Source organism: Festucalex cinctus, chromosome 18 (assembly GCF_051991245.1).
Source record: "Festucalex cinctus isolate MCC-2025b chromosome 18, RoL_Fcin_1.0, whole genome shotgun sequence".
In the NCBI taxonomy this organism is placed as follows: domain Eukaryota; kingdom Metazoa; phylum Chordata; class Actinopteri; order Syngnathiformes; family Syngnathidae; genus Festucalex; species Festucalex cinctus.
The window spans coordinates 3,011,827-3,027,424 of record NC_135428.1 but is presented as its reverse complement, the minus strand read 5'-3'; the positions used below and the strand labels follow the sequence as shown (position 1 = coordinate 3,027,424).

General features: G+C 39.4%; 1 protein-coding gene across 1 annotated transcript in view; it reads left to right on the top strand.

The window, feature by feature from the left end:
* The first annotated feature begins 1,576 nt into the window (after positions 1 to 1,576).
* The window catches only part of spns2 (SPNS lysolipid transporter 2, sphingosine-1-phosphate), a 69,493-nt gene continuing 55,471 nt past the window's right edge, over positions 1,577 to 15,598 (top strand). The window contains exon 1 of the mRNA XM_077505354.1: positions 1,577 to 2,023. Coding sequence (XP_077361480.1) covers positions 1,783 to 2,023 — 241 coding nt within the window. The 5' untranslated portion in view covers positions 1,577 to 1,782. The remainder of the gene's footprint in view (positions 2,024 to 15,598) is intronic.

The following is a 15,598-nucleotide window of genomic DNA, read 5'->3' as shown; positions in this document are numbered from 1 at the left end:
TTAAAAAAAAAACCTCTGTTTTCCGTTCATTGTTGTTCTGTAAAGTCAAATGTGAAGGGAGCATACGCCGATTCTTCTCTCTCTCTCTCCCGTGGGGAATCCGAGCACCAACAGGCCGATGGTGGAACAGCAGGCTGCCAACATAAGGGCTGACCAGTATGAGGGCACCGGGTTGCTGAAATTGTAATCTTGCGATCACAGCGTGCATGACGTCGCTCGCATCAGTAGCTGATGGTTGAATGTAAATAAACAATTGCAATATGTTCGTAGACAATAATTCATCCATTTTGCTGGCCATCCGTTTACTATTATTATTATTATTATTATTATTATTATTATTAACTGCAATTGGCTGGCGACCAGTTCAGGGTGTACCCCGCCTACTGCCCATTGCCAGCTGAGATAGGCTCCAGCATCCCCCCTGCGACCCTTGTGAGGAGTAAGCGGTTCAGAAAATGGATGGATGGATATTATTATTATTATTATTATTATTATTATTATTATCACATGTGCCTCACAGTTCTGAAGTTGTGGGTTAAAATCCAGGCTCTGCATTTTGGGGTGGAATTTTATCTATTATGTGTGTACTTATGGCGGAGCTTAAATCTCATTTCATTGTACTTGTATAATGACAATAAAGGCTAATGTAATCTAATCTAATCTAATCTAATCTAATATTGAGTCACTTACTTGCTAATGCACGCACATATTGAGTTCCTCCACATATTGACTCGGTTCACAAGCATATTAAATTCCCCTTCATCTGACCAATAACGAAGATTTTAAACATAGAAGGGCCAAAACATGCCTTATGTAAATTAAACTGCATTTAAAAAAATAGCCACCAGAGGGTGCTAGAACTGCACAGATGGAAATCAACCTGACTTTTTTTTTTTTTTTTAAAGATGGGCTGCTTTTAACATTGTGACATGACGACGATGATAATATCGCGATACCACGATATTGCCATTATTGTTACATCCCTAGATTTTACCAATCCGGCCCACTTGGTAATATATTTTTATATATGTGCTTTGTGGTAAAAATATAGCAAAGGACTCTAAAAAAAAATCATTAAAAAACTACAAATTTTAAAACCTAACCTAATTTAATATTTTGGTCTAATTATGATGTATGACATGAAACACATAGCTTTAGATATTCCACTGTAAATGTATGAGAAACGTGCAATCTGCAGTCAATGATTGTGAACAACACTAACATCAATTTTTAATTTTTTTTTTTTTTTTTTTTTCTACATCAATTTTTAATATAGCAGGGTTTCATATTAATAAAGCAGACGTGCTTTTCTCTCTTTTTTTTTTTTTTTTTTTTTTTTTTTTTTTTTGTAACGCTAATCATTTAATGAGAACTGTCACACCCACTCATCCACACTCATTAACCTTATCCGGCCCATCCTCATGACTCGTTAGGCATCTGCAGCTCAATCAGGTGCGCCTCCCTCATTGGCTGCAGGGTGCGAAGGGGCGCGGTTTGCAATGCCAGGCCACACCCCTTGCGCTCGCCTAGTTGACAGGGGAGAGAGAGAGAGAGAGAGAGAAAAAAAAAGACAACTCAGGAGCGCACTGGCCCTCAGTCACAACACACTGGTGGAAAAATATGATCCCGAGAAGAGCTCATCCTGCGCTCCAGCTTTCAAGACAACACTTCCACAGCGACTAATTCCACGGAGGTCCTCTCACTGGTCGCTGTTCAAGTACCCACCTCTGTTCAGTTTCTTTTTTTTTTTTCCCCCTCCGGTCACTTTTCGCATGCACCAGAATGTGCGTGGAAGGTGATGGATGCGAGCTGGAAGGCTGCGGCAATTTGGACGAGGTGCGCACGCTGTCGGGCAGCATGATGAGCCCCGCCGCCGCGCTCAAATCCAACGCGGACCTCCACGCTTGCAAACCCGGGCAGAAATTCCGCGCGGCGCTGCTCCGATGCCGCTCGCCGGTCGTCGCTGCTGTCATCCTCAGTTTCGGGAACGTACTCAATTACATGGACAGATACACAGTGGCCGGTAAGAGCTTCGAATTTTCTATCTCTACTAGGAGGCATTTAAAGATATGGAGCAGAGTTTCATGGTTATTTTGTTGCTGGACGGATTAATTGGCTGGAAGCTTCTTCAGTTTTTACGAGCTCACTTCAGCTCACACGACCCGGGCGGAACAATAGGATCGCCTCGGCGCAGTGGACACACACTTGCCGTGTTATTTTTCCATGCTCAAGTGCTGATTTAATCAAGCCGACGCGCCTTCGCTATCTCTCTCAAGGAAATGCTCCACAGTGGGTTTGTGATCACCGATAATGCCGCAGATAATCACCGATCGATCCGCCGATGTGGCGCTGCTTCCACAACCGTGTGTCACGTCGATGATGGTTGATAAATGTTGGATGAGTCTTTAGTTCCTGGCTGGTGGAGGTAGCGATTTAGTTCAATATATTGGCAAGCCACGTGGTGTTAATCCTTCTTCTTGGCCACATTTTTTTTGTTTTGTTTTTCTTCAATTGAATGCTGTTTGTGAAAAGTGACATTTGACAGAATTGTTTGGTTAAGATTTTATATCCACAAGATAATATTGGTGATTATAAAATGGAATCAACAAATCACAAGTGATAAATTCCGAAATCAGACGTTGTACTCTTGGCAGTGAATGAGTTAAAAAATATTGCTGCAGCACCAAAGAATGGAAGGAAAGTAGGGGTGTGAATTGCCAAGTACCTGACGATTCGATTCGTATCACGATTCACAGGTCACGATTCGATTCGATACCGATTAATCCCGATACGAATTTATAAGTCGATTGTTGCGATTTTTTTTCCATTCAAATTTAGAAAATACTAATCAGTAAGCTTGTAGAGTGTAAGATTTATATGAAAATGTATTATTTATTGATCTGAAATTTCAGTCTTATAGAGGTTGTAATTTGTTTCATGTTTGAACAGCATTGAAATAAAATATTAAGGCTTAATGTTCCGTTCATATAACATTCTTCCACGCTTAAGGTTTGAATCCTAAAAAAAAAAAAAAAAAAAAAAAAAAATCTATGTTGCCGATTATTGAATCGATTCGAGAATCGCGCGATGTAGTATCGCGATATATCGCCGAATCGATTTTTTTTTTTTTTTACACCCCTAGAAGGAAGTGTAATAGTAGGTTCAGCCATATATAGCAATTAATTACCCGATAATGTTTTTAGTGAGGCTTTTTTTTTTTTTTTTTTTTTGCTTTGACGCTGTTTACGTTGAGATGATCCGTGCAGTCCTGCTTACTAGTCAACAGGATTTTGAAATTGTGACAAGTAGGAGTGTGTCCCACAGAACTAACGCGTCCTCTCTAAAGTGGCCACATGCCTGCGGCTCAGCATCTTGAGGGCTTCGGGTCCGGTTTGTCAAGCTCGAAAGAGGCTGAGAGGGTGTCGATGATCGCCGCAGTCCCGGAGAATTAGAAACATGCATGCTGAGGCTGGTTGCAGAGATGCTGCGATTAGTCTCACTTTTGCTACGGGCAAATCAATTGAAAATGATTTTCCGTCATCTCAAAAAATAGGTGAAAAATGACATCATAAACTTGTTGTGAAAGTGCATGATGGGGGAAAGTGCACTGGGCGGATGCGGGTGTGGCTTGCCCATCCCTACCACCCGAACTCTGCGGTTTTGCATTATGTCTTCGGCACAATGTGCCTTATACACTCAAAAAGAACGAATGTCGAGCAAACATGCAGTGTGAGCTTATCTGCCATCCTTCCGCTGTGCTCCAACTCCTCCAATCTCTTTGCAAGGCTTTCTCTCTCCTCCCCCTGCTGGGCGAGCGACATTGCAGTAGTAATTAAAATGGTGGAAGATTACCAACACTGTGCATCTGTGTTGCGCGTGGGGCATTAATCGCAACTTCCGATGGGTGTGTTTTTGAATGCACGCTAAAAACATGCTACACGCTACAAACAGTTGGGGATCGCGAATAATTTAATATGGGTCAATTTGACCCAAGTCGCTAATGGGCGTCGTTTTGTACAAAACAACACTTTAAAAAAAAAAGATTGTGTTGAGAATAACCCGATTTGGGTCTAACTGTGTAAAAGGGACCAATTTACATTTGGGGATTCAATTTTGAGAAAAATTAGAAAGTTGGGTCACGTTTACATTTTAAAAAACACATTCATTACAGATTGCGCAATGCACTAAGACTATATACAAACGACGCGCTAACACAGCTGCGTCAAACCTACAGGAAGTCTTTCCATTTTAGTTTATAATAACTTAACCTTAAGCTCCAGTGTCCCTCACCATACACTGGCCAATGGCAGTCTTTGTTTCCCCCGCTTTTGGTGTAGTTTTAAATCCATCCGTGTTCGCCATCAATGAATGTCATGTCTGTTGTACGACTAGCTAGCTAATGCTAGGCTAACCTCGGCTAACTGCCATCATGCTGGCATCAAACGTCAACAGTGAAGTAGCGACAAAGGCGTTTTAATGCACTGCTTTGATGGGCTTTATTGACTGCTTAACAGTCTAATATAACGGCCATTAGCGGGCTAAATATTCCCATACGCGGGTAAACACTTCTCGAAGAACACACTTAACACAACACTGTGCACTTCCCACAGTGTTTTTACATGTTAAACATGTTGTCAAACATTCCTGTGACGCAAATACACAAGAAAATATGCTATGCTATAGGGATGGACCGATTATCGGCCGGGCCGATTATCGGTGCCGATATTTGGCAGTTTGACAAATATCGGTATCGGCCTTTTGACCAATCTGAAAGCCAATAAAGCGGGTATTTTGAACACATTCTGACAATTTGTTCACCTTCTGCAAAAATCTTTTGAAACCTTTTATGAATCCTGATGAAAACCCCAAATTTGCTACGTTTGCGTTCATTTTTTTGCACAGTGAAATACAGGAACTTTTCATTTATGGATCTATTTCAATTTCCACTTTATAAATAAGGATGCTGACACTGGGAATTCCCTACATGTTTTATTTTTAAGAATTAAAAAAAAAAGTAAAAAAAAAAAAAAAAAAAAAAAAAGAAATGTTGAAACTCTGCAATTTTTTTTAAATATAATTTTTAAACAAAGCTGCCAATATCGTTTAAAATTGAAAAGAAAAAGTACTTTTTAATTTTTACACTAATATTTTCTCTTCTACAGCAAATAAATATCGGCTTGAAATATCGGTTATCGTTCTCCTTGACTACTAATAATCGGTATCAGTATCGGCCTTGAAAAAGCCATATCGGTCTATCACTACTATGCTATGCTAGGCTATGATTCGTTCTCACTCGAATCCGAAAATTACGAGTCAATCATCGTGTGAATCCACTTTTGCTGCCCTTCAACCTTCAGTTTACTTTCTATCTTTTCTATTCATCCTCTTTGCTTTCTGCACGTCCTGCAGCCATTTTCCCACCCTGACCCCACAGTAGCAGGTAGCTAATGCCGAGTCGTAGCTCTTGATGTCAATTAAACAGGCACGAGTGCACACCCACAGAAAGCAAACACGGAATAAATGGGTCCCCCTACACCGGACCACCCTTCCAGGGATGAATGAGAGAGGGGAGGTAGTGAGCAGAGGAGGGGGGAGGGGGGAGGGGGGGTCTGCTGCAGTGCAAGAAAGTCGACGTAGAATGCAGGCAGCGTTAAGCTGAAGTGATGCCACGCCCTCCAACCCTCAACGTCAAAAGGGCTTTGTACCAATCGCAATGACTGTAGTGTGTGTTGTGTGTGTGCGTGGATCACTAAAGCATTGTCAGTGAGCTGGAGGGTGACCATCGCAGACACCGGCGCTATTCTGCCCCACAACAATGATGCGAAAATCGCACCCAGTGATGCTCGGCGTTGTCAAAAGACTTGCTGCTCGTCCGTGTGCCTGACGTGAAACGAAACAAAACAAAAAAAGAAAATCGCATCCATTATAAACTGTGCGTCGAAATCAGTTGGGTCAAAAAATAACCCAAGTTGGGTCAAGAATGGACTGACCCAACTTTGTGATTTATTTAACTCAAAAAGGTGGCAAATTAAATTAATAAACTGCTACACAATACAGTTTTTTTGGGGTTGTTTCGTGCGTTATTCATTTGACCCAACTATTTTGGTTAATTGAATAGCCCATTTGAATTGGGTCAAAAATTAAATAATAAGAAACCTTTTTTCTTTTTCTTTTTTTTCATTTTCCCAATTCTTTGGGTTAATTGAGTAATTGGATTTGGGTCAAATTAAATGAATAGCCCACAATGCAATGCAATTTTTCGGGTTTATTCATTTGACACAACTTTTGGGGTTAATTGAGTAACCCAGTCGAATTCGGTCAAAAATGAACGGACAACTTTTTGAGTTCAACCCAAAATGTTGAGTCAATTGAAATTAATAACCCCAAAAAGCAACCCAATTTTTTTAGGTTGACCCAACATTTTGGGTTAAATGCCCAGAAAGTTGGATTGGTCCCTTTTTTTGACCCAATTTGTGTTAATTTTGACTGTCGGTGAGAAGTGCCACAGAAATTAGACGATGATAGTATAAATGATTAGCAATATTCTCAATAGTTGATGAATGATATTTTGTAAACATTATCATAGCAACAGTCTGAATTAGACTAGACTGGCGATGCAATGATTACCTCAGCAACAAATGGATTATCAAATTAATCGATATTTACTTTTGATGATCAATTCATGTAATTAATTTGTCCAAATCAATCTCGGATTTCTGTAGTCCTGTAGTTGAAATTGTCAACATGGTTGCCATTTTTTGCCCTGACGTTTTAGGGATCAAACCAGTAACGGAATCTGAATCATTTTCTGCGCTGACAATTTTGAAATGTCCTGTTTTTGAAAACAGCACGGAAATGCAAGCATGTTTTTCTTTTGGATTTGACATAAATATATCTCTCAAAACGCAGACCCATTGCGGTTCAAATGTAATTAGGTTTGCTGAAGGCAGGAGCTAGTGAAGCCACTTTCATTGAATCTCAGCCGACTCTCGGCGCTGACGTTCAGTGCCCTACCTTCCTTTTTACGACTGAGACTGTGACGCAGACAAGGCTGCAGTGTGCACTGCGACATATGAGGCTGTTTTCTTGAGGAAGGAATTTCCGTGTATGGTATAAAAAGGTAAATGCAATTTGAGCTAAAAATACCGAATAGGGAGAGAATAGAGAAGGGAGGAAAAGAGCCACCAATTAAGCACCTTTTTCCAAGCCACACTGTGCGCACATACATTAACCGACGATATGATTTTTAGCTCATTTTGTTGCAATTTTTCCCATTTAGCACGCTAATGCTAGCTTAGCATGCTAATGCTAATGCTAGCTTAGCATGCTAATGCTATCTTAGCAAGCCAATGCTAATTTAGCATGCTAACACTAAGTTAGCATATTAATGCTAAGCTAACTTGGCATGTTAATGCTAATGCTAAGTTAGCATGCTAATGCTAATGCTAAGTTAAAAAATGCGGCCCGAACTGTTGAACGTACCGGCACAAATGAGGTATCAAAAGATGCGGCTCGATCTGACTCGCGGGGAACCATTTTTTTGGGGGGGAATTCCGAGTTACCATGGCAACGCAATTCCCAAAAAGTCCCATAGGAATAAATGGAGAAGGGGGGAAAAGAGCCACAAATTAAGCACCTTTTTCCAAGCCACACTGTTCGCACATACATTAACCGACGATATGATTTTTAGCTCATTTTGTTGCAATTTTTCTCATTTAGCATGCTAATGCTAGCTTAGCATACTAATGCTAGCTTAGCAAGCCAATGCTAAATTAGCACGCTAACACTAAGTTAGCATATTAATGCTAAGCTAACTTGGCATGTTAATGCTAATGCTAAGTTATCATGCTAATGCTATGTTAGCTTAGCATGCTAATGCTAGCTTGCTGACCGATTGAGAGGTAAAGTACACCAACATTTGGCTTTCCACCTTGCAAGATTCAGCAGCCGCATCCAAAATTTCCGCGGAAATTTTTGTAGTTCTATTTGCTTCACAGTGTGCGGGCGCCACTATATTTTAATTTAATTTGAGTTGGTTTTGAAACCTTAAATCCAAGAGTTGGTCCCACAGCAGACACCCCTCGAGCTTATCATAAAGAGGGGATTAAGTGTTTTTCAGAGAATATGAGGATATGTGAGGCAGACGCTCGGCACTTAAAGTTATTTGCTCGATCAGTAAGTCAACCTTGATCTCTTTTATCTCCACCGCCCCCCCGCGCTTACCCCCCCCCCCCCCCACGTAGCCGGCAAAGTGGTAACTTGAGGGCTGCAAGATAATCGCATGCCGGCGAGCTGCAGATTAATGATGGCGTCACGCGTGTCAAGCTGTCACTCCAGGAATGCCCCAAAAACAAAGATGCATCTTGCATACAAGTGCTTGTATACTTTTGGCCTCTTTCATCTCAGACATTAGATGATAATCCTCTTAAGGCGGCGAGGTCTTTGTCACGCAGGAGCAAAGATATAGCCAGTCCGTCATGTATTCCTTGTATTTGAGTCCGTTTTCCTCATTATCATCCACAATCCACACCGGTTCGCACCTCTCAAACATTTACAGTCAGCGTGGTGACAGGGTTAAACGCAGCATGTAGTTCCTCGCCGCTACACGATTTTCCTGTCTGATGTCACTCGCCACAACAGTCTGGCGTGGAAGTGCAGGAAAGGACAAGAAGTTTCAGTTCCACGGCGGCTGGAAAAGGAGGGAAGTGAGGAAAGCGGAGGTGTCTGCACTGAATCAAAGACGAATATCTTACAGTAGATGTTGGCGCCTTTCGTATTTCTTCTCACTCGCATTTAGTTGCAGATAAAAACAAAACAAAACTGTGGTGTGGGCCTCCTGCTGCTGCTTGTTTCATTTCTTTTACCGCAACACATTAAAGGTCTGTATACAAGCGCTGTAATAGCAGAGGGAATTAAAAAGACGTAGGGGCCTCCCGTAATAGTGCCGCTGCTACGTTCTTCCTCTTTTAAATCTGATGCCTGGCTGGTTCCAATTAGATCTTTCTTTCAAATTATCGCTTTTCCTTTTTTCTGTGTGTATGGATATTGACTCGGATGTCAAAATGGGATCCTCGACAATGGCATGTTGGACTTTTCCAGACTGGTTTCCCCCACATATTTCTTGGTAATCTCTTTATTGCTATATCCTAGCATTAAAAAAAAAAAAAAAACAGTCTGTGTGTTCTTAAGGCTCCGATTTAGCTGACGTCTGTAATAGTAACCGATGGAATTAGACAGCGCTCTTTCCTCCAGATTCTTTTATGTGGCCAACCCAGATTTTTGTCATTAAGTATACACACCCAACTTACATCAGCTTTCACCGTATTGCTCCTGGACATAAACTCTAAATATAATAGAACCATGGAAAGACAATTTTTGGTCCTGAACAAGTACCTTTAAAAGGCTGAACAGAAACCTGACAACAGTGGCAACCAATCCCGTTTCACAAGGATCTCCAAAATGGTGATTATTACTCTTTGCAAGAAACCACGACGGGGCATTAAACCATATATGAGAATTATTTTTGATCAAGTACAACTGATTGTGACTTATTTGGTCAACTGCAGTGGTGATGTTGATTTAGTCTCATTCAAGGACAGCACAAAACTGCTGAACAGCAAACCAACATGAAGTGCAAGAAGCCACTTAGCATTTTCTACCCAGAAAAATCACTTTAAATTTTAAAGCAAGTAATTGACAGGAGAATTTTAATATTATTGAGGTATTGTTTGTGATGAAAAAAAAAAAGTATTAGGCCTACTTATGATATATACAGTATCATCTGTTGAGGTGTAAATTTTCTTATTTTATCTTGTTATTTTTTATTATTATTATTATTTGTATATATTTTTTTTAATCCTTTCCTCTTTTATATGTTATGTGTGTTTGTTATGTGGACCTGAGTCTGATTAATAAACGTGATGATACAGTATAGGGCGCTATAAGACCCCGTTTAGGCGATGTCTGCCATCTAGTGGTGAACTGTGATATTACAACTTTAAACTGTAGTCAATACATATTTGCATTTTGCAAATTTGTATATTCACAATTGTTTTCCTTGTCTTTTTTTTTTTTTACATTTTGGGGTTTTCACCCCCATTTTTTAAATTGTGTTTTCTTCCCATTGACCCTCATTTTATAATCAGTGTTCTTTTGTACAATTGTTTTACAATTTATTTATTTATTTTTTAATCTATTTATTTTTTAATATAATCAAGCGTCAACTTGTGTGGTTAGAACCCTAGGCAGTGGCACAGGCTCCAACTGCTCCCTCCTCTCTCCCAGAGCCTCCTGGGAAAAAATAAAAATATGAAACATCCAAAAAACACACACCACATCCAAATAAAATGGTTGCCTGCCACCCGGAACAATCCCATCGGGTTAGGCCACCAGTTGCCCACTAGCTCACAACTCGCGCTTTATTAGTAGTACTAGTTGTCTGACGATGTGAACTAGTTGCTTATTTGTAAGATGAAGTTCTTCTCGAAACACTATCGGCTAATTAATGGAGGGTGAAAAATTAACGCGAAGACAAAGTGGTTCTCTTGTTGAAGAGCAGTGAATTGTGGAAAAACTGCAGCACTTGAAACCGGTGTCCTGTTAACGAGGATTTATCCCGAAATTTCTCAGCTGCTTCTTATCTTTTCAAGCGTTCGGTAGCTTGTCAAGTCAACAGCTTGCTCAAGCTGCCTGTTGACCTTTGACATGTGAAGATAGCGAGAGCGACCCGATAATCACCGATCCTCCCTTGTCATCACGGGAGGACGTGTGGAAATGACAGCAGACTGGTTATCGTTTGCTTGGCGTTGAATCCTCCTCCAAGTGTATTGGGGATCACACTTATGAAAGGCAGGTTGGAGTGGGAAGCAAAGATGAGTCAGATGTAGAAGAAGGATTTTGCCTATTCCAACCAGCCAAACTATCCTTTCCATCCTCTCCCACATCAAAAGTGCAACGTCCCTTCCTGCTTTCTTTATCTGCGAAGAAAGATTGTGGTGTTTACCTGCCGGCAGGCAGCGAGATCACAGGAAGGAAATGGAGAGACAGCACATTGCTGCGTAAGACACACTGTCAAGTCATAGCTCAACCCCGCTTGAAATACGGACTCCCCGCATTCCATTTCTTCATATCACGACGAATAAATAAATGAGATAGGGTCTGTGTGTGCTTTTACATTAGCACTGCCAAAATAATGAACACTCATTTTTGATTAAGTCAGCTACGAAAGATATATTTCAGTTTCTCGGAGCCACACCAATACATCACGCACACGTTTCTTTTCCGCCTACAAATGGCACAATTGGAGAGAGTGACGTGACGAACTCTCCCAGGTTAGCTTAGCGCTAGCTAGCTACTATGACAGGTAGTCTACGGCACGGATGGATTTAAAACTTTACCAAAACTGACAAAAACAAAACACTTTGGTTTCTAGTACCATTGGCCAGTGTACAGTAAGGGATCGTGAAGGTTAATTTAAAGTAAGTTACGGTATTTTCAACTAAAGCATAGTTTAGGTTGATGTTGCTATGTTAGCATGTCGGCTACATTTGACGCTTGTAAAGCACAATGGTTAAATGGTAAACAAATATGTGGATTTAGGGTACCGCTACTAATCCAGGCACTAAGACAACTGTACTGCATACTAAATTATTTTTTTTGTAAATCTGTTTAGCTTTTTGTACGTTTGTGTTTCAGGCAAGGGCCAATTTGTAATTTGGTGCACAATACAGTATTGACCAGTAGCTGTGAAAGCACATCTCCAGTCCGTCATAACAATCTTTGCAGCACTGTATATTTATGCTTTTTCATATTCTCACAGCTGCCATAATCATCAGCAGGCTACACTGTTTATTTACTCTACTGGCGTCAGAAATAAAAGATAATCTTTCCCTGCATTTTCATGTGATAGTGTCAACAGCTCGGCAGAGGGATTACGTAATAGTTAATATCAGACAACCAGCATGCTTTGTGTGTGTTCGCACTCCTCTCGTTTCATCAGCGTTCTTTTTTAAACATTTGATTTGTTGATATCCGAGTGTCATGATGTCAGAGGATTTTCATGACAGTGCTTGAGGGGTTTTTGGGGGGGGCACAATCCAGGGCTCAGATCTTTCTGGTAATCCTAATTGCACATATACAGTCTGTGCTTTTAGGGTTAGTTTTGGACTGTGGAAGATTCACACTTTGGACACTATATTTACATGTAAAATCTGCATACAAGGGCCACTTTGACGACTTTATTTGAAACAAGTATGTGTTATACCACAATTACTTTAGCAGGTTTTTGTTTGTCATTTTTTTACAGCTGTTAAAGGTAATATAGCAAACATTTTGAGATTTTTTTTATTTTTATTTGGGGGGGGAGGGGGGGGGGGGGGGCTCACAGCCCTATTTCCCACTAAAATAGATCCGCCCCTGCCTTGAGCAGATCACCACGTTTGGAACCAAAGCGAGAGTCATTATCAGTAATAGGATAATAATTTTAAGTGTGGTGTTTACGTGACGATTTTAGTTAATCATTAATGTGATACGCTCACAAATCCGACCTTGGCACCACAGAAAGTCACGAGGCGTTATAAAGATAAATTGGTTTATATACTGTAGCATTTTTCTAAATATGCAAATGCACAAATAAATTATTTGTACAATTTCTCTTCATAACATGATGTGGCCCTTCTGATTTTCTGTATGCGGCCCTCAAAAGAAAAAGTTTGGACACCCCTGCTTTAATGACAAAACGGTAAACACAAAGGCCGCTTCAATGAAGTAAGAAGTGTCATAACAAACAAAACTATGCCTTCCACTTCCACTATGCCTTTCACATACTTTGACCTTATTGCTACGAAATTTGTGTCATAAATAATGTAGTTTAAATTTAGAAATGGGTCACATTATTAATTAAGGGAGGTTGAGCCAAAAAAAAAAAAACATATTTAGTTTTCTGCTAGTGGAATGGTGGAGGCAGTAATGAGATGTACATCTAATTTATGTTTAGCCTGAGCTAAACTGTCTTGCGACTACTTGACTGAAACTGAGTTTATTAAAATGTCTCGTACTGAAAGGGAGACGCACTTCAAAGGTCACCTTGACAGCATCTCCGTCATGTACAAATGTGTTGGTGTGTGCGATTTCCATGAAAATCCAGACGGAAGTCTGGTCATGGTAATAACATGTTCTGTTCTCATAATTATCTCAAACTTTCTAGAATAAAAATACATGTCTACACTTAGTTAAATTACACGAGATGGGTATGGTAGATATGTTATTATTTATGACCAAAATGTAGTAGTTATGGTTGCCCATAGGGAATCCTTTTTGATGTATCGGAGTGGAAGTGGTGTTCTTATTTTGCAGACGTCGCACGGAGGAGACATAGTGACATTCCAGTGCACAGAGTCCAAAAACCCAAAAGCCGCATTTTGTGTTTGATGGTCTGCGCCTATTAAAATTCATTCACTCGCCGCCATTTTCACATTTCGCAATCCCGTTCGCTCCCGGCTGTTTTACTGGATTTTGACTGATTTTGCAAGGCCCACAGAATATTGTGGTCTATTGCGATAAAAGTATGGAATCTATCAAAAGAAAGATTAAAGTCTCTTCTTTCATTAGGAAAAAAAAAAAGTATGTTTCTATCCGTTTACGTTTTGCAGCAATTAGCATTAGAAGAGAGCTAAATTTCATCAGTTTTCGCAAATCTATTTAAAATTGTAAGTAATTTAGATTTTTTTCTACATGGCCCTGGTTGATCTCCTTTGCTCTGCTGCCACCTGCTGGCCGTTTGTGTAATAACTACCATTTCTGCAACCGTTCTTTGCAGTTGAGAGGCTGCATCAAAGCCTTCTGTATGCTCTAGCATAAAAAAACAAAACAAAAAACGTTTAAATACGTCTTTGGGACACTTAGCGCATTGAAAAAAACGTATTTATACGTCATTGGGAGTAAATGAGTTAAAAAGATAAACGATATGTTTTGCCTTTTTCCAGACCAAAAAACAAACAAAAAAAAAACTTTCTCCACAATGGATATGTTAAAAAGCAATTTTTAGCTTAATTTTTAAAGTCTGCACCATATTGGCACCATTTTACACCTGACTCCATATTTGATGCGCTTTCAATGTCTTCCGTGATTTGATGCCAAATTGAGCTGCAAATAGATTCCCATTCCTCTCTTTGTATCACATATCAACACAGTGTTGAGGCACCGCGAACCCGAAGACATTCGAACGGCTAAAGAAAGACTGCATGAAGAGGACGTCAGATCGAGATCACAGCGGAAAGATTCACGCCGCCTAATCCGTTTAATAATTAAACCCGTGTCATCTTAATGAAAACTATTACGCAAAAAGAAATCTAATAAAGCTTATCTTGACTGTAGAAATATTGTTGTAGTAATTACACAAAACCACCGGAAGCGGATTGATATGCTCAGATTGAAGTGAGGACAAGAAAACGTTGCATTAGAAATGCTACACAATGACTTCAATGTTGTGACAAAATTCATCTGATTCATACATGATGGCTGCTTTTTTGGACACCCTCATATTCTCACATGCACAACATTCACATTAGGGATGCTCAATTATGGGGAAAAATAATAATCACAATTATTTTGGCAATAATTTAAATCACGATTATTTAAATGATTGTTTTTTTTTTTTGGTACAAAACAAGAAAATGTTTCACCATTTAAAACATCTTAAGACCAATTAAAAAAAAATAGGAACACTATAATTGCACAAGTTCATTTTGGATTAAACAGAATCATTTATTTTGTGGTACAAAACAAGAAAATGTTTACGCATTTAAAAATGACACCAATTTTGAAAATAGAAATGCTAAGGTTCCTTTTGGACCAAACAGAATTTATAACAATATCCATCCATCATCCATCCACTTATTCCTCACAAGGGTTGTGGGGGGTGCTGGAGCCTATCTCAGCTGGTCCACCCTGGACTGGTTGCCAGCCAATCGCAGGATTTATAACAATATATATTTATAATGATAATATTTATTTATGTTGGAAAAAACTTTAAGTTGGTTGTGCAGCTTGTGCACTGTGCCGTTAGGATGATCATTTATTTTTTGGTGCATAACAAGAAAATATTTACAAATAAATAAATAAATAAAATACAAAAATATTAAGACAAATACAATTATTTGAAACACTATAATTATGCAAGTTCCTTTTGGATGAAAAAAAAATGTATATACAAAAATACAAAAATTAGTATTAATTATCTTTTTTTGCGATTATGCTGATTTTATAATTGTGGAATGTAATAATTGAAATTGTAATTGAATTTCGATTAATTGCACAGCATGATGATGTGATACATATTTTTTCATTTTATTTTTTCATTTTTATTTTTTTTTTCACATCTTTTCATTTTTCATTTATTTTTTCCTAATTTTATTTTTTCAAGTACAATATTCTCGAGTTCTGGGGCTGCTCAGAACGCTGCGTAAAGAGAGATCAAACCAGTTCCTCCATGGACTACAGAAATGGCGTAGAACCCGACTTTGACTAGAAAGACCGCCTTGCTTGTCCGTCACTCGTCTCCCCTCAAAATACCCTCGCCTCGCTTCACTTCCCCTCTTTC